The sequence below is a fragment of the Lipophrys pholis genome (genome assembly GCF_963383615.2).
Source record: "Lipophrys pholis genome assembly, chromosome: 7".
NCBI lineage: Eukaryota > Metazoa > Chordata > Actinopteri > Blenniiformes > Blenniidae > Lipophrys > Lipophrys pholis.
Window position 1 is genome coordinate 13,517,820 of NC_137638.1, and position 27,799 is coordinate 13,545,618.

Genomic DNA, 27,799 nt, shown 5'->3' on the forward strand with positions numbered 1-27,799 from the left:
AGATCGAGAGCGTTGGTGCGGGGATCGTCTCGGCCGGAGACTCGCTCGGAGGAACCGGGCTGCAGAGAGCCAGCAGGACCCCCGTCTGTTGATGTTGACCACCAGATGACCAACTTTTGAAAAGTCGATCTACGCCGTCGTTGATTGCAGCTTTCCGGCTCCGAAACGCGTAACAAGTAAGTTTTGTGTATGATTTTTGAGCAGTTCCAGCTGTGTGTTTGTCCGTTTTACGCAGCGTACGCACGACTCGGAATCTTGAAACTGCAACCCCCCCCCCCCCCCCCCCCTCCCCTCTCTCCACATCGGGCAACTCTGCAAATATTCCCGACTTGTCTGAAACATTTAATGCGATCGGACCTGTGCTTTACACACTGTTCATAAAGACGCGCACGAGAGGTTAAGTCTTTAAATTCCTCTACAACTTGGCTCGAAACGACCAAAGTCTGACGGGTCTGGAGAGGATGAAATGACAGCCGGGGTAGGATTTGACGGCTTTCGAGTCTCAGCAGTCACCCCGGGAAGTTGTCTTCCCCGTAATTTAACGCACGCTATAAAGACGAGCTCGCACAGACCACTGCAACCTGGTTGAAATGAGATGGAACTGCTTTCCATTGGACAGTCTTGTCTGCGACTCTCTCGTTACCGATTGCTCTTGTTAATCACACACGTATGTGGGTCTTCAGGTCGTTTTTCCAACCCGTGTTGCATTGTGTCACGCAGCAGGCAAACCGTAGTAAATGTTTCAGACAAGTCAGGGATATTTACAGTGGGGTGCCTGGTGAGTGACACATGTTGCAGTTTAAAACCTTTGAAGGTATGTACATCTCACAGGAACACAAATCCATTAAACTAGTAGTTACTAGTCACTCGTAGATGGAAAGATAGATAGATAGATAGATAGATCGATAGATAGATTATCCAGTGTTGACCTATTTGGACTGAATACATTTTTAAATACCACCTAGGTTAAGTAAATCATTCCTAATATGGAAAAGTGTTTCGTGCCAACACAAACTAAATAAAAAAAGTCTAATTTCTGCTAACGCCTTGAGCAGTTGGGATATTGTAAAGCTTGCAGGCTTCCTTCTCAGTTTGTTTGCTCTTTATAAGTAAACACTTAATTTGTACTAACTGGTTGAACTCACTGCAATAGAACACCGGAACTGCATTACTGTTAATTAGGGGGCACAGTTACTGCGCCGTGGTGATGCACCGCAGAGGTCCTGCATGTGTTTAAGGTGTTTCTGTATCAACTCACCTGAACGTGTCATCATGAAGCTCTGCAGAAAGCCTGAAAATGATTCAGTACAATCATGCAGGACTTGCATGAGGACACAACTCTGGTGCACATTTCGCCACAATCCAGGGCCTTTTTCAGCTCGGATCTTTAGAGTTTGGTGGCTTGTTTGTTTTGCGAGGTAAGCATTCCCTTTACAAAAAAAAAAAAATGTGTTTTTCCCCCTTTGGTCTTGCTTAACTCACTGTTTTCGCTATCGTACATGTTTCTCTTAATGTCTTCTGTATGCGATGTATCTTTCAAATGTATTATAGTAATCACCAGCAACCTCTCACATTACTGGAGTTATGGACATCATCAACGCCCTTTTGGTTTAAAATTCTGTGACTCAACATTTGTCTGAAAATAGCTATGTTTAATGAGATTTATTTTTGAATCAGTTGCTCAGAACGAGTTCAGAGGAGAATGTGACGACAGACGTCTAATGGCTACAGTTATACAGTTGCACTGACAAGGTAGCTGAAGAGACATTTTAATGGATGAGGCGAGGAGTTTAGTCAGAGACATTAGTTCCATCAGTCTCTGTCTCATTAGTGCTGCACTAAATATATACCATTAAGTACATCTTTATTTTTTGGTACATTTTGATACCTAAACAACACTGTAAAAAAAAAAAAAAAAAAAAAAGTGATATTACACGCGGCTTGTCTTCATAGACGATTATCAGGATGTGGTTGTGCATGTCGGACTTTCAGAGAGAAACGGTATATTTTTGGTAAATAAGAGAAGAATGATATCCATCTATTCCTAATCGAAATCTAAATCATATAGCCTTTAGTCATAGGCCATTGGATATATTGGACTTCCGGTGGCAACCATGTCGACACGGGGAAACACCGCGCTATAAAAGCCAACTAATACCCGGATGTATATGACTCGAAACAGTAAAATGTTGAAAATCCGAACATCTAATGGCTTCTTTTGTTTGATCAGATTATTTGAAGAGCTGCTTCCGACAAAAGTAGTAAAGAAAAACAACTGTTACTTAGTTATAAAAGTGAAAACATTTGATTTGTGGTCCTTCACAGCTATCGGTTGTGCACCCTTGCATGTCCGTACATGCACAAACACAGTTTGGAATTCTACAAAGCAGACATTTTCCACAAAGATCGATTTTCAGATCTCTGCAGCACATATGTTTCTTTTTGGTCTCTGCTGGACTCGGCCTTTTGCTAAAAGTCTTCTGTTCTGATAAATACAGGTTTTCTGCATATACGCACACGTGAGCACGTCCATGCAAACACCTCGTTGTCTCTTCTTTAGATGTACACACACACACACGCTACTATTGCACATATAAGTCGGGCTTGCAGATGTGTGACCTGATCTGTTCCAGTCGAGGCTGCTCCCATGCCAGCGTGCTGACTCTGAGTTTTCCACACTCGCTGAAATAAGAGAGGAGGCATTAGAGCCATCCAGTAGCCATATCTGAAGCGCTTGATAGTGCTCATAAACACACATGCACACATGTTTAAATTCATGTGTACTATGCCTGCACTTAGAGACCCCCCCCCCCACACACACACAAACGCACACGCACACACACACAAAGGGCTTTCAAACTGACAGAAAATTCAGTTTCTCACTATGTCAGAGTTTTGTTTCACTGTGACATACCTCATTTTTGCACATACGTTCCTTCTTGTTTTTACAAGCTGGTATAACAGGTTCCCGTGATGACATATACGGACGTCTTTCTTTAAGGTCTCACAGGTTTTCTACATTGTCGTTAATGTGTCACCTCAAATGGCCTACTACCGTACACATTGGCCTCCTTTACTGGACTCTTTTATGATGGTTTATAGGCACAGTTTTTAATCTTTAACTTGTCGACATGTTCAGTGCTTGTGGGAAGTCGGACAGGTTGGTGTCACTTTCCGTTAAGCCAACAGCTCAAGTATCCTTTTGATGAATTTACTCGTAAAAGCTGCTTTGAGGCATCACACTCACATCCATTTAGCTTTAAATGCCTTGATTATAGTTTATTGCCTTTGGGTACATTTTTACCTCATTGCCTTTGAGAAATAGTAGAGATTTAGTTATATAGGGTTGGAAAGTAATTTAGTGAGTGCTTCAAATAAGTTAACAACCTTGGGAAGGATAGGTTCATATCATTTTTCTTCTTTTGCCCGCTCGGAGCAGCATAAGAGCTGGGATTTTAGTAAAAGCTTTGAGCTTCATGGTATTTGTTGTGATTGAGACTCCAATATATTTAAAGAGAGAGATGAAACAAAGGAATAAAAGACCATGAAGAATGGCTAATAGCAAGAAAGAAGTCAGCAAGCCACCTGAAGCCCTTCATGTTTTTATTTGGGGTTGTACGTTACTGTTGGTCGAGAGATGTGAATGAGACTGCATATAGCTGCAGCCTTACTCCATAAGCTCAGAAATGACTGGGAAAACTTTACAAACGCAGTAGAATTGGATAGAAAAAGTTCCAGTGTGAACGGCAATAGGCTTTATCTGCTAAAAATGATTTGAATCCTATTTGATGGATGACTATGACTAATAAAGGCATAATGTTTAACACATTTGTCTACCGAAAACTGGGATCTCACAGATTACATATTGGTTTGTGTTCTACTCATGAGAAAACAGACATGCATTTGTTTATCGTATGATACGTTGGTAATCCATCCATCCATCCATCCATCCATCCATCCATCCATCCATCCATCCATCCATCTCTTATACAGCTTCATTCAGTTCATGGGTGCTGGAACTGATCCCAACTAACTTGAATAACGCAGGGTTTCTGGGAAAACCAAAACAAACAATCACAGACACCTCAAAGCAAACTGAATTAAGACATAAGACTAAGTCCAGTTGCCTTGAGACGTTTCCTACCTGGACAAAAGTGAATAATATTCACATTCACACCTATCGGGAATTTATAGTGACAAGCTGACCTCCATATACAAGAGTACTAACCACTACAGGGTAAGTAAGTAGACTTAATGGTTTAGTTTAAGTGAGCAGTGTCCACTTATTGTGCAAAGAGAAGGTATGTATAACATCTGATCAATGCCGGCTACACAGTCCTGTCATTTTGGATGTTCTACAAATGAATAAACCTGGACTTGGATGCAGGCTTTCTTTCTGCTCTTAAGAGTTTCAAACAGAAATGTAAGTGACCTCTCACCTCTAACCTCTGTTTCCTTTCGCTTCACCCTCACACCACCACCCAATCGATTGCTTACTTCATCCTCCTCCTCCTCCTCCTCCTCCTCCTCCTCATCCCTTCTTAGCTGTTTTTAAACAAACACTGGTGAATACTACAGATTTGAGGAAACGCAGGACAGGCATAGTGTGTGTGTGTGTGTGTGTGTGTGTGTGTGTGTGTGTGTGTGTGTGTGTGTGTGTGTGTGTGTGTGTGTGTGTGTGTGTGTGTGTGTGTGTGTGTGTGTGTGTGTGTGTGTGTGTGTGTGTGTGTGTGTGTGTGTGTGTGTGTGTGTGTGTGTTTTAGGGCAGAGGTAGTGGGAGGAGAGTTGACCACACAAGCTTGGACTAAATGTTTACCAAGGGACCCCAGAAGGCTCAAGCTGCGCCTCCCTCTTTTCCGATTGGCTTAGACAAGCTCTTCCTGCGACTCTGACAGCCTGTAATTGGTCAAGAGAAGGAAAAGAAATAAGGGACAAACATGCAAGACATGGGGATGAAGAGTTAGCCTTGCCAGGGCTTTCACAGACGCTTTCACATGAAAAATGGGTGGGACTAATGCTGGGATTAACATGAGGCCACATGGTGGACTGAACTGGCTGCCTGGACCTCTTATACATTTCTTTCACTGACCAGACTGCAGAAAATAAGATAATACGGAGGGAAAATGGTGCAATGAACTTACCTTCTCATTGAATAAGTATTACATGTTCGAGATATAACCAGAACAGACATTGCTTAATTGATGTACTTTGTAAAGATTGCTGGCAGTGAAGAAAGTGGAGGGAGTCTGAGGTGATTTGAAGAAAAAAAAAAAAAAGCAAGTGTGGAAAATGAGGATAATTGTACAAGCAGCATTTTAGTGAGACCAGATGATCCTGCTGCTTGACAGCTCTCTGCCATGAATTCTTCTATTGTATAACTTGGCCTTGTATGGCCCCTGGACAGTTGGAATTCATCCACACACACACACACACACACACACACACACACACACACACACACACACACACACACACACACACACACACACACACACACACACACACACACACACACACACACACACACACACTGGGCATTTATACTGAAGGAAAATTTCAGTTGCTCACTACATCAGGGAGTTTTGTTTCACTGTGACAAACCTCAATTTTGCGAATGTGTTCTTTGATCTTCTTACATGCTGGTGCTTCAGTTCTCACTTTTTCTTCAAAAAGTTAACTGCGTAGGCTATGTTTAATTGGCACTGTGGCACAGAGACGGATAATGGCCTCACACAGACATTTTACTTGTCATCATTTCTTGATGTTCTCTGTCTGAACTTTTGCCTTTCAAGAGGCTGAATTTTATAAGATTAACTTGTCAGGCTTCGAGTTATTCTCCTGGCTGGAACATAGAGGCTGAACAAGCAGGCGGTATAGGCATGATTTAGCTGGGATCACATCCGATTCCATCCCCTGATCGAATAGTTGCTCAATACTAATTAGAGTGCTTTCTGTGCACACATTTTTCCCATTAAGATGACAAGAATTATTCCCTGAGCTGAAAACCTCTTCTGTTCAGTTGCTTTCTAACACATCGTGTGGACAATTAATCGGACCAGTCGCGTTTACCCCGCGATACACAGTGAAACACATAATTTACTCAGTCACCTGCCAAGCTCGTGAAAAGTGTTTCGCCCGCTCTCTTTCCAAACTGCTTCCAAAGTCGACATTACAGCTAGCTCTGTTTAACAAACCATCTGGCATGTCAGGTTATCCAGCCTTGTTCAAAATGTGGTCTGAGGTGCCCACATTATTGGTTGCTCAGTAATTCTCAGTGTAAACATGAAAATAGAGATGTCCTCAAATTGTTTCACTCAACCTCAAAACCTGCAAACCATAAGACAGAGAAAAGTGGGATGGGAGAAATCCTCAGTGTTGTAACTTGCTGGAGAGTCCTCAGTCCTCAGACGGCACTAGAACTGGGGGAAATGCAGGCAGGAACATAACCTCCACGTTTAGGGTTGTTGGCTGCTCAGCGAACTTGTGGAGACACAGCTGTAAATAGCCAAGGGTGCGGACTGGAAGTTTGGCCTATATTTAGAGGTCTTAACTGGGGGAACTTGTCCGTCAACAAGATCTTATTGACCCACGGGGACTTTTTTACTTATTTTCTTTTTCCGTCAAGAAAAAGGTTTTTGAGCATTTAACGTCTCGCTCGTCGAGTTCCAAATGATTTGCTCTAAAAATCAGCAAAAAGGAGCTGGATTTGTAAAGATGTGTATTAAAAGAACACGCTCAGTATGCAGGAGGTTACTTAAGGTGAGAAACTGTGAAATATAATTCAACTTAACTTAATACTCTTTTCCTGAGCTCGTCGCGTTTTTTTTATTGCACAGTTTTAGTTTATGGTCTGCAGCCAACACCGTTTTTGTTCACCCTCATCAATCTCATCAACACAGGTTCCAGATGCAGACGAGCAGATCTACTTTCTGCAGGCAGCCTGACCCCAGATGCAGATAATGAGGCACACAATCATATTTCTCTTTTTAGTGAGTCGAAACCAAAAAGAGAACAAAGAGAAGACGAATGTCAAACCTCCCAGGGATCCTTGTGCAACACAACTGTAAATAAACATTGTTTGCAATATTAATTCACTCCAGTTTACTGTTAGCACATGCAGTGCTCGTCAGCACTCTTAATAATATTATTCGTTACTTGTGAATTGGAGATGTGAAATCTTTTTTTCTTTACCATGTATATATGCAAAAGACGTTTTGTATAATTGCATTTAAGAAATGTTCCTTATTGAAAAGTGAATTGTTTCGTCAGTTATTTCTACACTGAAGTATTCTGTATTTAAAGTTGTAATTATGATGAGTTTTCAATTTGATTGAAAAATAGAGGGAAAACGACTGACTTTATGAAATACTCAAATATTTTGAGTTGCTGTATTTCTTTATTTTAATATTTTATCAGCTAAAAGGCTATGGTAACTATCTGTCTCTATTCCATACTGCGTTATTCAACAGCCACCAAGCCAACATGACAAAATACAGTTTGGTAAATCATTTTTAGTAAGAAATGTCAAGCCTGTTTTTAACACTTTCTCTTGGTTCCAGTTTTTGTAAATAAATACATCTATTTAAACCATCCTAAATGTTTCTTGCCATATCAAAAAAGCCTTTTCCGCTGTCTCTCCCCTCAACACCTGCCAGTCTGAAATAAAATACTTGTAAACCTCAAACTACCCAAAACCTAACAGCGACAAACCAGAATTCATCCTAATTGGAACCAAATATGAATTACTATAATACCTCCTCTTTTTCTCTCACCATCACATTAGCAGTCTTGGTGTTGTCCCCAATAGGTCATTGTTTAATTTCCACATCACTATATCACCTTTATTACTATAGTGTGTATTACTAAATACTATCTGGTCTGTGGATTTCCCTATAAATAATTTTATTTGTCCTTCCCCCTCCCCTAAAACAGCTTTTATGTTCTATCTTTCTCACAGCCCCATCAGCTCCCATATATAGATTGTAATTCTCTCCTATTTCAGATTTGTCACAAAAAACTCCAGACGCTTCAAATGGCCCAAAATTGAGCCGCTCATATTATCACCAAAACACCCTCATTCCACCACGTCACCTCAGTCTTACAGCAACACGACTGATTTCTGATTAAAGTCAAACAGACGACATAACTCTTTCTCTGTGCATTGAAGGTCTCATCTGTCAGACAACCTCTACATTATCAGCTCCTACCGTCCCTCAGACCCTCCTCCTCCTCCATCCACCTCACTGTGTCCTCAGTCTGCCCCAGCACCATGGGGATCATAGCGCTCAGCCCCTTGGTTCCCACCAGACATCCACAACATCCACTTCTCTCCCTGTTCAAAACCAGAGTGAAAATTCACCTGTTCTAGACTGCTTCCTCTCTGTGATCACATTACAACCTTGATTCTGTGAGCTCTTTTTTTTATCTGTATAATGTCTATAATGTCTGTTTTGAAAGGTGCTTTTGAATAGAATGTGGTAATGGAAAGCAACTTTTTTTTTTGTATATTGTAAATAATAGGAATAAAACTAAAAACTTCATGTTACATCAGTTTCAGATCCAGTGTAACATTAGAAATATGATTACTTTACTAAAATGCAGAAAGAAAACAGAACACTGTTTTGGTAAATGTATTTATCATTGTGTAAATGAAATTGTGAATTTTTTGTCTGTATTACAATTTTTGGGGATGCACCTGTGCTGTTTAAAATAAGAACTTTGAATGGAATTGTTTCAAATAATGCAGAACTGGTACAAACACAAACATAATCCTTTTAATTTGAAATGCTTCATTTGCAAACTGAGATTTCATATTCACCAGTTGCAAATGAATGGCAACCCAATATCTGCTCACTGGTCAGCAAGACAGAGACAAACACAAGGGACTTCCGATAGTCTGGGAGGTGGTTTTCTTTTTTTTCTTTTTTTTTTTTTTCCACAACGGCACATCATGGAGTTTTTTTCTGATGATAATAATCCCGGTGCCTCTGTCCCGCTCTCATTCTCTCCTCTGTGTCTCTCCAGCGTCATGGCTGTCTGGCTGCCCTGCTCCCGTCCCGTGCTGCTCCTCACTATCTCCTCCCTGGTTTGGACATCCCCTCCAGGATCCGCATTTCTTATTGACGGGGACGACATGATATCAACAGGTAGGTTAAAGTCAGCTTTGCAGCTTTGTGCTGAGATAACTAATCAGGGAGAATAATATGGGATGACGCCTAATCATTGGCCAGACAGTTTATCAGACTGTTTACATGCACGTCGTCAGATATTAACGTGTTTGCGCGCCACATGCTGTTGACACTTGTTATCGCGTCTTATGTCAGACATCAGTTGCAGAAAGCTGTTTGCTTGGATATACATGTGGAAAAGGTTCACTGTTGAGCAAACGTCGTACTTTCCTGATTTGGCTTGTCAAACAGGTTAGTGATCAATCGATCCGGGGTAAATAAATGGCTGGGGAGTCTTTTGTCAAAGTCCAGGGACGGGACGATGCAGGATGTTCAGCCAGCTAATCCAGCTGTCACAGGACCATTTGAAATAATTAGGTGAAAGAATGCTGCGGACAAGGAAACAGGCCCAGAGTTTGAAATAATTTAGCACTTAAAGCCTCAAAGCCAAAACGACATCCAAGATCGCAAATTTCAAAATCAAGAACACTGTGTTTTATTGCATCATTTCTGCAGCACATGGAACTGGACTAAAACAAACTATAATAACCCAACTGGAATTAGAAGTTGTTATATATTGTAGCCTTGGCCTGCAAATGTCTTGTTTACTTTAAGTCTGGGCTACCTGAGAGCAGACGGCACCACGATCGAGGGAAGTTCTCACAACCGAGAAACACCAACGCCAGTGAATGGATTGGTTCTGTTGTTGCCTTTGTCAAAATGCCTCTATCACTCTTTAAGAGAAATAGGTTACTGTCTGTTGTTTGGTGGGTTCAGTGTCTGCATTCCAGAGTTGGAGTTTATGAGGGTTGCGTCTGGAAGATGGATGTGCAGGGATTTTCTTTCAAAAGGTTTTTATTGTTCATGGACCTGCTCCACTTTGCATAACCATGACTGGACTTACTCCAAATTGAAGTTAATGGACTGTGGATTTCAGGCATATGCCTTCTTTCCCCCATCCAAAGTGAACTGGTGGAAAATTCAAGCTGAGATTGGGTTATTTATTTATTTATTTATTCATTTATTTGTGACTTGGGTTTTGGTAAGGGCTGTTGGGGAGACCTTTGATTAATACCTACTACCACCTCCTTGGATTAACTTAAAACATAAACACCACAGAAACAGTTACTTTACTTTCATTTAGGAAATAATCAGTTAGTTTTGGAATAAGCAATGGTTTATATCGTCTATCAAGTAAATATATCAAATTAGTTATTCTAAAATTATGTAACAATTTTTTTTTCTGTCTTTCATTTTTGTTCTCCCCGAATGAGTCCAACATTTGTCCAGATCTATTCAAACGTGTGTGCACTGAATGACACTGAGAGTATTTGGGAACGTGACGAAAGTCATCCTCGAATATACATTTTGGTGAGCCGCTGTCCTGCTCGTGTATTCTTAGGCGCATCTGCTCATTGCTTGAAGGAGCTGAGCCAGACGGCATTAGACAGAGACCTGAGAAAATCTCTAAACCATCGCTGGACGGCTCGTCTGGCTGCTCCCGCACTTGTTTCCAGAGTGGAAAGGACGCTCATTACCTGGAGAAAAGACTGGGGGAATTTTAACTCTGTCATGTGGACTCTTGATTTGCACGTGCACTTTGCACATGAACACCAATTGTCATCCCCCCTGTATTTGCAGTGCTTTGTTTGGTGGTGTCGATCAGGACGCGTCGCGTCAGCGTGGATATTGAAAGCTATTAGGTGGTTTGAATGTTGTTTAAGTTATTTATAGTGCAGCTGACAGCCATGGCTAATTTATCTTCTTCATTTTTGCTGCATAAACATCCACAACATATTGGATACAGCTGACATTTAATGATGTGCAGTGTTCACTGTCCCGATTTAGGATGTGGCCTTAAGCGTTGAGTGTAAATATAATATACATTGTGACATGAGAGAGGATATTTTACACTCACTTATAGGCCGACGCAAAGTACAGAGTTAATGTTTCATAAGCAGTTATGCCATATTGTCTGACATATTGGAACAGGGCAACAGTTTGGCACTTAACCATGATACTTCATTTGTTCTTTGTGTGGGTCCAGTGAAAAACAACTGGAAATATAGCACTGGAATCTGCTGGAGAATGCAAGCTCATCTCGTCTTCTTCTGCCAAGCGTAGATCAAACCCAGTTCTTTCTCTGGTGTGTTTTGTCTGTGGGGAACGTTGCCATTGTTAATAACTACATGTTGACTGATGTTGTGGACTCACACTCAGATTCATTCAATGAATTTGGTCTTGGTTTTGCTTATTGTGGTTCTTTGTGTATCTGCAGCTTTCTGTTCTGAGATTGATGAATGAATCAAGGCTTCAGCAGCCATAATTTGTGAAACAAATCATTTGGCACTTTTTTTTTTAACTGGTTACTTAAAAAAAGTGCAATTAGTGGCTTAAAAATTTCTCACAACCCAATTTTTTTATTCAAATTCAGATCATGTAATCTGCTTTCATTACTTATAAAATTCCAATCTGTTGTTGAGTATACCCACATTGCAAATCTTAATTTGCATTTTTAGAACTAATGAGTTTATTCTCCCAGCCGAGAATTTTCCCGTTACCATTGTGTAAAATGTATTCACTGACTGACTTATTTGTTTTCAAGCTGGGATGTTTCATACAGGTAAATTAATTAGACTAAAGGAACAAAAAACTTTGTGATGTTTTTGGGAGGAGTAGTTGTTAGTTGAACACTTGATAAGCTCAAGGACCAATTAGACATTTCCAAACTGCTCTATTTTATTTTATTTTATTCCGTGCAGATTGTCACAACCTGCTTTAATGTTCTTTTCCCATTTCTCACTCTTTTCTATTCTGGATCTTTCCTCACCTTCCTTCATCAGTCACTTGAAGCAAGTCTCTTGGATAATGTTGGGTAGGGAGATGTGGCGATTGACTGGCCTAAAGCGCCACGGCTTGTGTCGCTTTATGATCCATAGAAATTGTTCTTTTCGTCCTATTCCCATGATGATTTCATGGTGGACACAACTATTAGATGTGCAGCTGTTTTTGTTTTTTTCAAAATCTTTGGGAACATTTGATTTCAAAAGCCTGGATGCAGCGTTCATAGTTTGAATTGAGAGTCCGGCTTTCAAAACCATAGAGGAAAATAGCATCGCTCTGTTGATAGAGCGGTCGTCTCCCAATCGGAACGTTGCAGGTTCAAGTCCCATTTCTACATGCTGAAGTGTCCTTGGGCAAGACACTGAACCCCAAACTGCCTTGGTGAATGCAGTGTGAGAGTGAGTGGTTGGTGGTGGTCGGAGTGGACGATGGCGTAGATTGGCTGCCTCACTTCCTTCAGTCTGCCCCAGAGCAGCTGTGGCTACTTACGTAGGTTACCACCATTCAGTATGGCCGGAGTGAATATTGTAAAGTGCCTTTGAGTGTCCTGTGTATATAAAGCCCATGCATTAGTATTAAGATCAATTTTGCTAGTAAAAGGAGTCATAGTATCTGCGAAAGTTTCCAGTTGTTGTACTTCAGCACAAACTCTTTAAAGTACTCTTTCCAGATCTGTAAAACATCAGATCAAGACATACAAGATCCGTCTTGTCGAGCCAGAGGGAGTTTGGACCAATCTGTTTCTCCCAAAAGAGACTACTTTGATGACAGTAATGAGAAACTGTTTCTTTAAATGGCCCGTCAGCTCATCCTTTTTTTTCTTTTTTTATAAATTCTTGCATTTTCCCAATGTTGTGTCAAGGACACTGTCACAAACTGTCTCGTGTGTGAAAGGTGTGACACTAATCTGGATGAACACACTGTAAACATTAGCATTTGGATTAAGTGATTATGGTTAAAGACCACATTGGCATCCTGATTATAAAGTAATTACTCTCATTATTTTCCTTTGGAAAAGCATCAGTCACGCTATTGTTTTTGTTTCTTTGTTGGAGGTTTTCAAAAAAGCATATGATTAAGAAGGGAACAGAGAAGAAAGCCGGGCATTGTTACTGTTATTTACTCACATTTTAGTGCCTTGAGATGATACAGCAGTACACATTTAATAATATCCCAAAACCAAGTTGAACTTACAAGTACATTGATATCAAAGTTATCACTTGATAGTTGCACATAAAGAGGATTTCATTTCAGCTACCACTTGTTACATATTAAGACGCCTGTAAATATTCCCATGTCAAACAAAAGGGTGTGTGCAGTTAAGTACTTTGTACAAACAGGCCAAGTTTTGAGCTGTGTCTTTACCCTCGGGACTTTTGACTATGCATTAGCGAGCAAACTGAAGTAAAAGCCCGTCTCTTTGGATTGAATTTACCTGTAGATAAGGTTTTCATACCAGCTAATGATAACCCGGGTGAGGTCAATGCGCTAAACATTTCAACGGGTCGACCTTCCCTCAAATGTGAAAATGGTCTCCAGTGAGCGCCGCGGTGCTGTGGCTCTGGACTTCCTCAACAACCGTTAAGACATCGGTAAACACAGAGCGGCCGGTGATAGCGTAAGCAAACACATGCAGCTTGTGCCTTTCTCAAGCTCGACCAACAGCCACGGCACTGGCTCCACATTTAAGATTCTCATTTAAGAAAAAATGGCACATTTATTACGTCAGAAAAGGCGTTTTTGTCATGTTGACTGAGCTTGTTCAAAAATCACTCTGTTGTTGCACAGGAAAGCTTTCCTCAAATTGTCTTTCCGCCGCATTTTTAAGTCTGTTGTCAGGTCAGCCACAGAACAAGCCGAGATTAGATTCTAGGAGATGCTCCTTTATAGTTAAAGGCTCACCAGAGCGGCTATAGGCAGTGTTTGACTCTATCTTTCCCCACACATGTACACACACTCCCCCCCCGCCTCCTGCAGCCTGCCCTGTGTGTCTCAGGAAGACTCACTCCTCAAGCACAGAGATTGATCCAGTTGAGCCGGGCTGTGTTCTTGGCCACAGAGGTGGTAACCAGTGGTAACCGTACAGAGGCTGGGTCTGCCCGTCTTGTACACACAAGCTACGGTTACATCTGCTTCAAAGACGAGCAGTGGGTGTGAGCAGTGAAGCTGGGGCCTCATGTGGGATACTTTGCCTGAAGTTAAACACAATGTTGGAGACGTGAGAAGCAGGCGAAAAGAAATGCATACTGCAGATGGTGGGAGCTGTGGGAGAATACACATTCGGTGGAATTATGTGTAATGGAAAGATTGACGCGAAAATGCTGAATCAACAACGAATGGATCTGAATTGGAAACATTACCTCACTTTGACAGCTGCAAGTTTAATAAAAATAAAAAAAAGAAATTTAAAAATCAATTATAAGCAGCCAAGCTGCCGAACCACTGAAAAAGTAGTGAAAGTCAAGAAAAGAACAAGTTCAGAGCTACTGGTGTGTTTGCAACGCAAACTACAAAATACAACAGTGGTAGCAATTTCAGCCTGAACGTGAAGCCGCAAACATTTGATGACTGGGGTGTTTGTTGAATAGTCAGCCCAGGATCGCTGGGACCTGTCAAGGCGAACAGTGACTGAAGGCAGAGACGCAGTCGCACACACACTACCACTACAGGCAATTTAGGGTCAACGTTTAGCCTGAAATGCATTTGTTTGGACTGTAGGAGGAAACTGCAGTACCTGTTGAGAGAAAACCCACATACACACAGGACACACATACGGATAGCACATAGAAAAGCCCCCAAGCCCAACATAAGGAAACGTGCGTTGAGTTAAAATGTGTGTATTTAATCATTTTTTCTGAACTGGAACCTAGGACTTTCTTGCGACCCCACATGTTCGTAATATAACCTTTTTCTGGGTTATGTTTGTGTAGCTCCTTTACCTACTCTTCTTACATCAGTGAAAGTAATCTTGGTGTGTAATGTTGAAGTGTGACGTTAAAGTATGATGTCCTAAATTTACAGATGCGTCTTGACAGGTTTGATTAGAATATCAGTGAAAATGTAATTGTTTTGGTAATTATTTCCACAGACACAACATACAATGTTTTAAGTGTATTTAAAACTTTAATTGTGAAATTAATGTGACCTAGTTTAAATGAAGGTAACAACATGTGATCTCATAGATTACAATGTTTTCATTTTCCCTGATCAACAAGCCAATTTCAGAAACTATAAAACCCCCAAAAAAGTCTTGAACTCTTTCAGGTGATGTGTAATAATATAAAAATGTGAAGAAAATGGACAGTTTGAAATTAGTTGAAATTGAAATTTAGCTCTTTCATTGTTTTCAAAACTAATGAAATAAATAAAGAAACTGTGGCTACAAAGATGAGTAATTAATAAACCGAATGTAAAATGAAAAAGAAAGTTAAGAATAACATATTAAGAGAGCTCTAAATCAACACATACATGCCATTTCATGCTTGACAGCACAGCTGGTCTGGAGTGATACAAGTGTGTGAGGGGTGAGCCGGTCAATAATGGACATTGGGGAAAGGACGAGGTGTGCTTTCAAAACGAGCAATAAAACTTTTAAAATGAAGCATTAACGCAACGGGCAGTCTGTAACGAGGTGTGTGTGTGTGCGTGTGTGCGTGCGTGCGTGCGCGCGCGTGCGTGCTCGATAAGTCACGTGATGCCTCAAATGATCACTTAAAGAAACAGTACACATGTGGAACTCACAGTCACTTGCATAAGTGTAATAAAAGAAATAATTGCTCATTTAACGAGGGGTATGAGCTGTTAAAGAGTGCTTTTTGCAAACATGATGTCAGGATTGCAGTTGTCAGCAGGAATTCGGTGTAGGCAGACATTCCATAAAAGATACAGGCTCTTTTTCATTCATTTAGTTGAATGAGTGTCGCTTATAACAAACGGCTACAGCGGGGGTTGACTCATAATTTAACCAGAGATCTCACGCCGCAGTGTGAGGACCACACACACACACACACACACACACACACACACACACACACACACACACACACACAGCAGCTGGATGCAACATTACTTTGTCTCAAACCTGTGACAATCTGCTAAAGTCTCACGTCTTTCCAGGTGTCAGGTCTCCAGACTATACGTCAGATGCTCAGCACTCATATATATTTACTCCCACTTGGACATGATACGCTATAACTAAGCCAATTCTGTGGCTTGTCGTGGCATTAGAAGAGATTAACGTCATTAGTTCAAGCTAATAAATTGCTGGGAGCAGAATAAGCTGACGGGGTCACTGCATGGTTAAACACACCAGACTGTGTCAGCTGGACTTCAAAGCTATAAAGATTGTTGGGAATCATGAGGATCAGATGAACTGAGCTCTTGTCATCCAGACCTTCCAAACTTTAAAGGAGAAGAAAAGCCATATGTCCTGTTGTGTTACTGGGAGGAAAAGCAGGATGCATTCAAGCAATTGAACAATGGCACTTTGATATTCTTTGTCGGTTCTTGTTTTGAAGGTGTAAGTTTAGTCCATATGTATTTGTGTGCGTCCGCGCACCTACATGTGAAACTGCTCGTGCGTGCAGGCAGTTATTTATATCACCTGTTTACATTCCCTGGTTTGTATCTTGTTGCATTCTCTCACCTTTCTCCCCTTCTCTTCTGGCCCACTTGTTTTCCTTTCTGGCTCGGTCAAATGCCAGAGAGTCCCAAAATCAGTTGTTGGACTCTGTCATTTCTGACTTGTTTTTTTGTTTGGAAACATGTCCCTGAAAGAGAGAAACTGGTCAAATCAAATGGTGAAACAATCTGATCGGAAAGTCAGCTTTAGCCAACGCCCCTGTACTGTCGGCAGGTGCAGAAAGACCAGTGATCTTGGAAATGACTGCTCCCATCCGCTCAAATCTGCATGTTTGTTATTTCTGCAGCACACTAAATCACAAATTTATTATGATTGCAACATTCACAAGTGCAATATCGTCTACTGAACCAAGCGCCCACCGCCTTTGTAGATTGTAGCGGTGAAGATTGTGAAGCAAATGAAGAGAGCACAGTCTGTGATGCCTGAGAGGGTAGAGACCAGCGAGGGAAGTGTGATGGGGGAACTTGTGGCTAAGAGAAACAACCTGTCTGTTATTTGCAAGTATGAATCCAATGCAGAAAGACATTAACATCATATATATAATTAAGTCTTCAATTCATGGTCACCACTGCACACTGCAACACTATCACATGTTCTACTAGTATTGTGCATCCTAATTCAGTATTTGTTTCTTTCAGACCTACGTTTTTCCTTTTATTGATGGTGCCTTTTACCTTTCTTTTGATCTAGATTTTTACCCGTTCTTTGGTGTCTTAACAGTTTTTAGCTAACATATTTTTTTATTAATTGATATTGTTTCTTGGTTTATATAAAAAAAAAAAAATTATAATCCTGTGCTGCATGACTCACTGTAACACCACATTCACTAAGGGGTACAAGTAAAGAAACCTAAATTACCTATTAGCTATTAGTTTCCTTCCTTCAGAAAATCCAACACGTGTTTGAATAGGCATTGTGAAATCATTTTCGGAGTATAATGAAATTCTATTCTGACGGATTGTGCTATTTGCCTATTTTTTAATTTTCTTTGTGTGTGTGTGTGTGTGTGTGTGTGTGTGTGTGTGTGTGTGTGTGTGTGTGTGTGTGTGTGTGTGTGTGTGTGTGTCTTACTCTGAGCACAGTGTCAGTGTGTGCTGCCAGTTTCTCCATCTGGATAACAGAAATACACACACTCGGGGTGACAGAGCTGCAAGAAGCACATATCTGGCACGAGTGTTGTGGTGACAGTCAGAAGTCAGCAGGGAACAGGAGCACAAATGTGAGCACAAGTGAGGTTAGGACCTATGTTCAACATCAGTGCCCGCTGCGTTTGGACATGTAAAACTAGTCAATACGGAAAATTACAGCAAAAAAACGAATCTGCATCGATTGGAGAATAGATATCATCTGTAAGAGTCACAATATATATTAAAAAAAAATTACAATTGACACTCTAACGTGTCTCTGAAGATTAAGTCAAGATCAGCCATCCATCTTCTACATCAGTTTTATCGACCTAAAGGCCGCAGGAGACTTAAGTCAATCCCAGTTGATATTTGGCAAAAAGGCAAGGTACACCATCGATAGGGCAGAGTGGATATTATGACTTTCAGCACTGAAAAAGTACAGACATTTATTGTAGTGATCATCTGTTTAGTCAGAATTTGAGGCTGTGTGTGTCCTGAAGAGATGGTGGACAGTACAAACAAGCTGTTTGGAGTTGCCTGAGCTGCTCTGGATGACAGAAAAATACAGAAATCATGTACTCTTCAGGTAGTTGGGCTGCAACATCATCAAAAGCACATTTGCAGTTTTCTGATGAACCAGTAAATTTGGCTCGACTCAACCCTACTGTTTTGATAATTAGTTCCTTGGTCTTGTGCATTTTTTTTTTTATCACCCCTGTCAAGCTTCCAAACAATGAGCTGATGTTTTAAAAAAGGCTGGCTAGTCAAGGTAAGGTAATAAGCAGAATGTCTTTCAAGACATATGACCAAAGCCGGTTGACCTGATTGGATTTGCTTTGAGATGCCTCCTGGACAAGTGAAAATATGCTGAGCCAAGCAAGCAGAGTCAAATTCAACTGGGGAGATTTGTTTTATCAAAGCCTTACAAAAATGTTTTCTGAAACACATGGACATTGACTTCCCAGGTCAGGGTTCCTCTCTCGTCAATCTCAGTCTATTCCAGCCAGTCCTCTATAGAGAAAACACAGCGAGGCAGACAGTCACGGGCACCTATGACAAATTTAGTTTCAAGAGCATGTTTTTGTAAACCAGAGTAAATTTGAACAGATCCACACATGCGCAGGGGGAACCGTAAACTCCACAGAGAAAGGCCCAGCTCAGTCTAACACACAGCATTCTTACCATGAGATGAGAGTGCTAACCACAACACCACTGGGCTCTCAGTGTAACTGCTAAGAGGACAAACAGTTTAAGATTTGTACGACATGTTCCTATGTTTCTCTGAGTTCATTTGCACGCGGCATGGAATTCTGAGGAACGTCCCTGTCGATGATAGCTTCGGCACAATGAATCACCTTCAGTGCTTGTGAACCTTTTCTGGCAGAACCAGTTTCAAAAGATCAACAATGCCCTACAGTTCCAAACTAGATTTGCTTGTCCTGCATTTAAAAGTCTTTTCAACACGAAACCGATGCTCCTATTTCCATTTCAAAACATGGACAGTCATGGACAATCTATAGTTGAATTCTGTGAGCCTGCAGTTATACTTGGCATGAATACACTCAGGCTTTTACTAAGTTGTGTTATCCTCCTGTGTTTTTCCCCCACCTTTCATCTGTCCATGAAGCAGCTTTGTGAAGCGTGAACGAACTCAACACTAACTTCAATCTGCAAATGAGCTGGAAAAGGTTGTAATTCATAATGCCACAGCCTCATTTCACTCCTCATTACTGGCGAGCCTGTCACAATACGATAACTGATCAATCCTGCTTACAGCTGGTGAGAAAGCCCGGGGCCAGGAAGCTTTCTTTAGCCCTTTTAGTGGATTTTAAATCTTAAGGGCTAGAGCTACCATGGAAGTAGATAACAGTTTGACTATATGGACTTATGAAGACAGGACACACACACACACACACACACACACACACACACTGGGCATTTACATTTACTCACTACATTGGGGAGTTAAATTTTTTTTTACTGTATCTTATGTTTGTAAATATGTATTATTATGTTGTGTGCCTGCCCGGGGACTGCAGATGGAAACCAGCTACTGCTAAAATCTTAAATCTACATGTGCGTGTGCGGTCACAAAATTACTTTTATTTGCAGCTGAAGGCTTTAAATTGCTGATCATGAAATAGCAGCCGACAGGCACAGACAGGATTTACCTTCCCATCGCTTAAACTCTATGATGGACGGTTATATATTGCTACATGTATAAAACTGCGAGCACAGCCCCGAAGAAATTTGGCAGGTAATGAGCCTTTATATATGGTGACATTGCCTCTCAGCTGGCATGCCAGTTACAACTTGAACAATTCCTTTTTGCTATTTCTGTCCTGTTAAAATGACATTGTGGTGAAAAAAGAGACACTGGGGAAAAGAACATGAGTCCTTTGAGGAGTGGCTGCACAGCCTTTCCCCTTTGGCACACTTCGGAGTATAGCTAAAACAAAAATGCAAACAGACCTTTTTTGTAAGAATAGAATTCCCTTTGACCCTCATTATAGAGACAACAGCCTTTGTATTTTTAGGTTTCTTCCCCTCGACTTATATAAACGCTGTCATGTAACTTGATATATAAAACAAAATGTTATAACAAACATCCCAGGTTAGGGAATTATCAACATTTATATGCTGCAGTGAACGCGACGATGCAATATCAGGTCTTTAAAAAAAAGATTACAGAAGGGTTTTTTTCGGGGGTGGGTTTAATTGTGGTTGTGTTGCCCTTTGTCCTTTTGTGTGAAATCTGCAGCCCACATAGTTACTTTAAAACAAGGTGATACCTTAATATCAGCAATCTGTCCCTTTTTAGTTTTAAGTCTTCCTTGCATTCAGTGTCTGAAGAAAACTCTTTGATGGTGGCAGCTGGAATTTGTAGAATGGGGGAGGGAGGCCGAGTTGAAGCAGCAAACCTCTGGGAACCATGACAGAGTGCAAGGGGATGAAGGGAGGTAAGGCGGAAAAGGCACAACTGTGTAGGAATGCAGTGCGTTATGCACCTTCACTGGCATCAAATGGAAACTAAACAAAGTAATCAAAGCTTCCACTTGGGGGAAAGTACAAGTGTTGTAGTGTTTGTGGTTTACTTGTGTTTGTCTTTGTTTTGCAAAGTTGTATGAGTCTTTGAGTAAATCAAATATGAATGCTGTGAGTACATTATTTGTTGTGCTGAAGTAAGCAATGTGAGTTTATGTGGAGATCATTTGTCACGACTCATGGTGAACCCAAAGGCAGACTCGTACAGGTTTATTCAAAAAGTCCAAAGGCGGAGGTGTCCAAAACACAATCCAGAAGTCAAAATCCGGAGTCCAAAAAAGTCCAAAAGTACAGGTAACATGAGAGAAAACACAGAATGGCACAGAATCTCAAAGACATGGTGGTACAATGAAAACCTGACACAGGAGCGAGAGGGGTTTAAATATACAGGAAAGAAGAAGACACAGGTGAGGCATGTGAACACAAGTAGACGCACAGAGGGAAACAACGACGTGAGCAAGGCAGTTGAGTACCAAAATAAAACAGGAAGGACGACAAACAGATAAGACACTCATTCTTTACACAGATGAGCGATAGGACATCATTTTGTATTGTGTTCCTAAACTATGTTAAGAATATGTTCTGCTCTCACCCGTTCTAAATGCTTTGCCTTGTGTTCTGAAGCATGAATATGTTGTGGCTCTGGGCGTGATTTACAATGCAGCCAGTGAGAAGAGGGAACCGGGGGGAGTGTGGGTAGAGCAGAAATCAATGGTACCTTCAGCCGCTTATTTATGGTTGCGCCAAACTCTAGCTCTCTGTGCTCGATGAGAAACTGATCTGCAACAGGAGAGAGAGGGGAGGGACCGATGATGAGGGGTGACAGGGTGCCAAGGGAGATGTGGAAATAGCTGAGCCAGTATTTCACTGTGGGGCAAAGGGGATAGAAATGTACCAAATGTGTGTGATCAACAGGCAGATTTTTAAAGTCCCAATGATTAAAGTCTCACGAAACACAACCCTATGGTCAAATAAGTTGTTTATGTTCCACCTGTATGCACATCTTTCTATTATTTCACTTGGAGCAGAAGCCAATGTCAGATGTCCACACTGTAAGGCAGTCCAATATCCTGCCAGAATGTGTGAGCAGTGTTGCATAATTCATGGTTTCATTAGCTATGTGTAGGTCTGAACCTCTGCCACTGAGGCTATATGGTGTTGATTTATGGGTTAACTGTATGTGCAGTACAGTATGTTGAAAAAAATTTAATCTGCAAGCAACCTGACTCATTTGTCAGCTTGAGTTGCTGCAATATTTTAACTGTAATATTCCATACACTAAAAACATTCATGGTTTCTATATTTGTGTGAATGGACATTGTGTTTTTACTGTGACGTATAATAATCTCCTAAGCTCACAAGCAGCTCATTCGTTAAAAGCCATTCTGTTTTTCAAGGGCTGTTGAACTTGAGTTGTTTTGTCCTGCACCATGTGCTCTCACCCCTTGAGATTTACATTAAGCTGCAGTCCACCTTCTCGGATCTGCTGTGAGAAGGTCACTATGTCGATCTGCAGAGGTCATCGTTTCAGAAGGAATGGGGTTAATTGGAATTGGTTTTTCTCAGTATTGTAGCAGCAAAAATCCAAATCCCTGCAGGGTTGAAAGTTATTAGTAAAGGTTGATTGATTAGCTTAATGCAGTGAGTTTCTTTGTCTGTCGTGTCTCCAACCTTAACCTGTGTCTGACTGTCTTTCAGCTCCCAATGGGCCTCATTTCATTGAGTGCTCTTCGAGGGACCAGGTGACATTCTGCTGTTGGTGGAGTCCAGGCACCTTCCACAACCTGTCCTCCCCCGGAGCACTCAGAGTCTTCTACCTAAAGAAAGAGTGAGTCTAATATCCATATCGTACATTTTGGTCAATGATGGGAAGCTTCAAATAGACAGTCATACAGACTCAGAGTTACTGTGCTGTAACTACCAGCATCAGAAGGTGGTCATGGAGTCCAATAGTTCTGAAAACAACAGGTAACGCCGCTGTAACGCTATTTACACATGACGTCACCAGCTCTGCCACGCAGGCAACTCGGCACAACAAATTGATCAATTAATCTGTCTTCTACCCTTTTGATGATTTTGATTGCGTTTGCTGCATTACTTGAGTTAGAGAAACATCGATTTTAGCCTGGCCACTCAATCAAATGATAAACAAATTGAATAGCAGGCTGTCTATTTGTATGACCTCGTGATCTGCCACTTGACCAACATGTTGGGGAAGCTGCTGTGTGGCCTGTGCATCACTTCATGTGACCTTCATGTGGGCCTTGACATAGAAAGAAACACTACTGTCATTATATAAGCGAAGATTTTCTAAAGTGTTATGCTTTCCTTGATTTGTCCGACTTTCGTTGCTTTTGTTACTCTTTCAGACACCCCACCAGCAAATGGAAGGAGTGTCCTGAGTATAACTATTCAACTAGAGAGTGCTTGTTTGACCGAAACCACACATCCATTTGGGTCACCTACTGCATGCAGCTTCGTGGTCAAGACAACATCACCTATTTCAATGAGGACGACTGTTTCACGGTGGAGAACATTGGTTGGTAGCCAAGATTTGAACACACATTATGATCTTTCACAAGTAGGCCACATTAGATAAAACCCAATAAACATATTGTGTTTTCCACATTCAGAACTTCTAAAAATGGACCGATTGTGACAGAATGCTTCATAAATGTATTCAGACATTTCCCATTATTATTATTCAGAATGTGGAGTACTCATAAATTGGTATTGATAGTGTGATAGCCGGGTTCATCTATCATTCTGCAATCTGGCTCAGGTTAAATTGGATGGAAAAAATGTACATGTAGAATTTGTAGAGGAAACACATACAGTCAAAAGATTGAAAAATCATATTTCATCATGTTGTTTTGGCACAAAATTCATGTGAAATATGAACAGTTTACAAATGACTGTCAATCTCATTTCAATTCATCGTTATTTTTTTTCACGAACTCTTTTCAAAGCCGTCATAACAGATTTATTTCCTCAACTGTTAAGATTAAGTTGGGCATTGTCATGAATATCTTGATTTATTTTAAAACTTCAGGATTGAGTACAATTTTTTTAAACAGCCTTTATACGTGTAGCGCAAGATCAAATAACTTTATTAACAAGGTAACCCCCTCGAGATTTAACATGTCATTTGCGAGGGGGTCCTAAAACAAGCGTCTCAAAATGAAAAAAAAAAAAAAAAAGAAAAGAAAAGAAAAGTGGTAAAATGACAACAAAAACAACAACAATCAAAACACACAACATGCAAACACGACAGTGACTCTCAGCGTTTCTGCATGATCGTACCACAAATTAACATTTTCTGTTGTTTTGACTTCTGATCTTTTGCTTTTCTTCATAGTTCGACCTGATCCACCTGTGTCTCTAAACTGGACCCTGTTGAATTTAAGTCCTTCTGGGCTAAGTTATGATGTCATGGTCAACTGGGAGCCCCCACCCTCTGCAGATGTCCGGGTGGGCTGGATGCGAATTGAGTATGAGATGCAGTACAGAGAGAAAAACACCACAAACTGGGAAGCTGTGAGTTCTGCTCTTTGATTTCCCCACAGCAGTCTTTCATTTTAAGCACATACAGTTAGCCGACTTATAAACTCACATTTTGCACATGCATAAGCTCTCACAGATGACAACATGCATCCACTCTCCTAATAGTACAATTTAGGTAGGTCACAGAGGCAGAGTTTCAAGTTTCCCCTCCCCTCCCCCATAAACTCTTGTGACTAAAATTCAGTATAGCTTTGTTGGCAACCCAGAGCAAGGTCCTCTGAGAAAACACTGCCTCTCTGAAGGAAGTGAAGGGAGGGATCTGTAGGTCAGAGGCCATGGGACCTTGTACAAGCTGATATTCATTACAGCTTGGCAAGCCAGTTTGACGACTTCAGCCTTGGAAACTGTTTTAGACCCTTCCATTATGATAGCATGTTCCGTGTCCAATATATCTGAAATAGCTCCACAATTGTACCTTCAGAAAGGTCACAGTTACATGCATCCAAAAATAAGCATGGACTCCTTGGACCCCCTGCTTTTTCCTCACGTGGCTTTGATGTGTTTCTATCAGGAGCACCACATCATGAAAATCTAAAACTCAATCCGTTTTACTAATCCATCGTCATTTTGTGTCCATAAATTGCAGTTGGCGATTCAGCCTTATACAAAGCAGACAATCTACGGTCTGCACATTGGAAAAGAGTATGAAGTTCACATTCACTCGAAGATGCAGGCCTTCACTAAATTCGGCGAGTTCAGTGAGTCGGTCTTCATTCAGATGGAGGAGACTGTACCGTTAGGTAAGCAAACATTGACAGTTTTGTTCTTTGAAATAAATTTTCTTTAAAAATGTCTGACTTGATATTTTAGGGCAGAAACAACATAAAATCTGTAGTTTTCTTATTAACAATGACAATGATGAAAACTGTGTTGGGTTTTGATTTCTTTTTTCAGTGTCCTCAGCCTCGCTCACGCTGGTTCTTATTTTTGGGATTGCGGGCATCCTCATATTGATCATGCTCATAGTCATCTCTCAGCAGCACAGGTAGGAACAGCCTCAGATTGCAAATGTCAAATGAGCCACTTTGTGTGCCGCGTGTGCCCAAACAGACACACAAGTACTGAAAACTATGAGCACATTACTTACGTCATGTTCTCATATCATTGCAGACTAATGATGGTTCTGTTGCCTCCAGTTCCTGCCCCCAAAATTAAAGGCATCGATTCTGAGCTGTTAAAGGTACGTTCATTGGGAATAATGACTGCTTTATTACTGAATTTTTGAATGAATGGATGCAATTGTTTATGAAGAGTGAATCATGAAAACAACTCATACAATTGTATGAATGTATGAATGTTTTGTACAAACTCCACGAAAAGTAAATAGACAATGAGAGGATGACTACAACATTATTCGGGTTTTGGTTCAGTTCTGTGGGTGTTATATTGTCAGGTGGTGCATTCAAGAGCTTTATAAACACAAACAAATGCCTGATCCTTCAAAAAAAGAAAATAAATCATCATTGGAATAATTAAAACAACAATGCTGCTCTTTCATAACCAGACAAAGGTGAAACACAGTGACATGTTTTTTTTATTCCCACACTATCATATGAATCACTGCAGTATAGTTACATTCATCAAAAAAAAACATTTGCTCAATGTAAACTTTTATATTGTTATCATTATTTGTATTTTATTTGTGTCTTACATTTAGACTGTGTAAGGTTCCTTTTGTGTCTCTGTCAAGTTCACGTTACTGACCTGTTTGTCGCTTCCTGTTTATATTGTGAAGTCCTGTCTTGTCTGCATGTCTGCATCTCTGTTCACTTGTCCTTCCTGTTCACCCCCCCCCCCCCCCCCCCTCTCCATGTGTCTGATTAGTTTTGATGAGTTCCACCTGTGTCTTCCCTAGTGTATTTAAGCCCTTTTCCTCCCACGTCTCAGTGCTCCAACGTCATTGTCGCTTGTCTTTGTGACCCCAGCCTTTTCCCAGTGTTACCTTGTATGCTTCGCCGCGCTTTTTTTTGTCCTGCCTGGACTTTGACTACTCGCCCTTGGATCAGCCCTCTGGTTTTGTACGCCTGGTTTTTGATAAACTCTTTGAATATCTGATCTGTGTCTGAGTTTGCGTTTTTGGGTTCATCTCGATCCGTGACAGACTGTTGTGTGTGTGTGTGTGTGTGTGTGCAGAAGGGAAAGCTGGACGAATTGAACTTCATCCTGAGCGGCGGAGGTGTTGGTGGCCTCCCTCATTACGCCATGGATTTCTACCAAGATGAGCCATGGGTGGAGTTCATCGAGGTGGATGATGAGGATGCAGACAGTGGAGAGAAAGAAGATCACCAGGGATCAGACACACAGAGGCTTCTCGGCCTGCCCCAGCCCATCAGCCATCACATGAATAAAGGGTGTTCCAACGCTATCAGGTAAGGGTGACAAGCCTTTTATCACATGTGACAAGGTAACTTTGCAAACAAATTTCTATTCTTTGACTTTCGTCCTTCCTTCTCCGCTAGCTACCCTGACGAAGATTCAGGCCGGGCCAGCTGTTATGACACAGCCCTGTCTGAGCAAGACTCCCTAATTCTGATGGCCACTCTTCTGCCAGGCCAAACAGAAGATGAAGGCGGCTCCACTGATTTTGTAGAAGCGGCCCCAGCCTTGGAGAGAGGGGAACAGGCTTTTGTCCAAGCTCAACAGACATGGGTCAACACAGACTTTTATGCTCAGGTTAGCAATGTCATGCCATCTGGGGGTGTTGTGCTGTCTCCGGGCCAGCAGCTCAAAATACAAGAAAGCGCTGCAGCTACGGAGGAAAAAACACAAAAGAAGGGAAGAGAGGGTGAAGACAACAAAGAGACTAGAGAGAGGAAGCAAAAAGAGCTGCAGTTTCAGTTGCTAGTAGTAGGTCCAGAGGGAAGCGGCTACACCACAGAGAGTAATGTCCAGCAGATCAGCACTCCGCCTAACTCCCACGTGCCTGGAGATGGATACCAAGCTATACACCCTCAGCCGGTGGAGACCAAGCCTACAGCCGCAACAGAGGATAATCAATCGCCCTACATTCTTCCTGACTCGCCGCAATCCCAGTTCTTTGCCCCTGTTGCAGACTTCACCGTTGTGCAGGAGTTGGACAGTCGTAGTCTGCTCCTTAATCCGCCCCCCAACCAGTCTCCCCCTCCCTGCCTGCCACAGAACCCTCTAAAAGCCCCTATGCCCATAGGTTATATCACCCCAGACCTGCTGGGGAACCTCTCCCCATGAAAATGACAACGCCACTTGACCTTTATATATGGGACTGATTAATCAATAAGTCCCCCTGCAGTCACACTACCTGATTCCTGCTGGAAACCGATTTAGTAAAAAAAAAAAAAAAAGGCAGCACACTGGGTGGGCGAGTGTGCACGAGTATCCGTTTCCACGGGGTGCTGAAATGAAGACGCGAACGGCGACAAGGTGTACTCTCA

At 41.4% G+C, this 27,799-nt stretch overlaps 1 protein-coding gene across 1 annotated transcript; it reads left to right on the top strand.

Annotated features, from left to right (window-relative positions):
* Positions 1-27,721, top strand: ghra (growth hormone receptor a). The gene is made up of 10 exons (XM_080468105.1): positions 1-176; positions 9,025-9,146; positions 22,524-22,653; positions 23,195-23,364; positions 24,184-24,362; positions 24,976-25,129; positions 25,284-25,374; positions 25,500-25,569; positions 26,523-26,758; positions 26,849-27,721. Exons 2-10 carry the CDS (start codon positions 9,029-9,031, stop codon positions 27,594-27,596), a joined length of 1,896 nt encoding a protein of 631 aa, XP_080324231.1. The 5' UTR covers positions 1-176; positions 9,025-9,028; the 3' UTR covers positions 27,597-27,721.
* Positions 27,722-27,799: the final 78 nt, after the last annotated feature.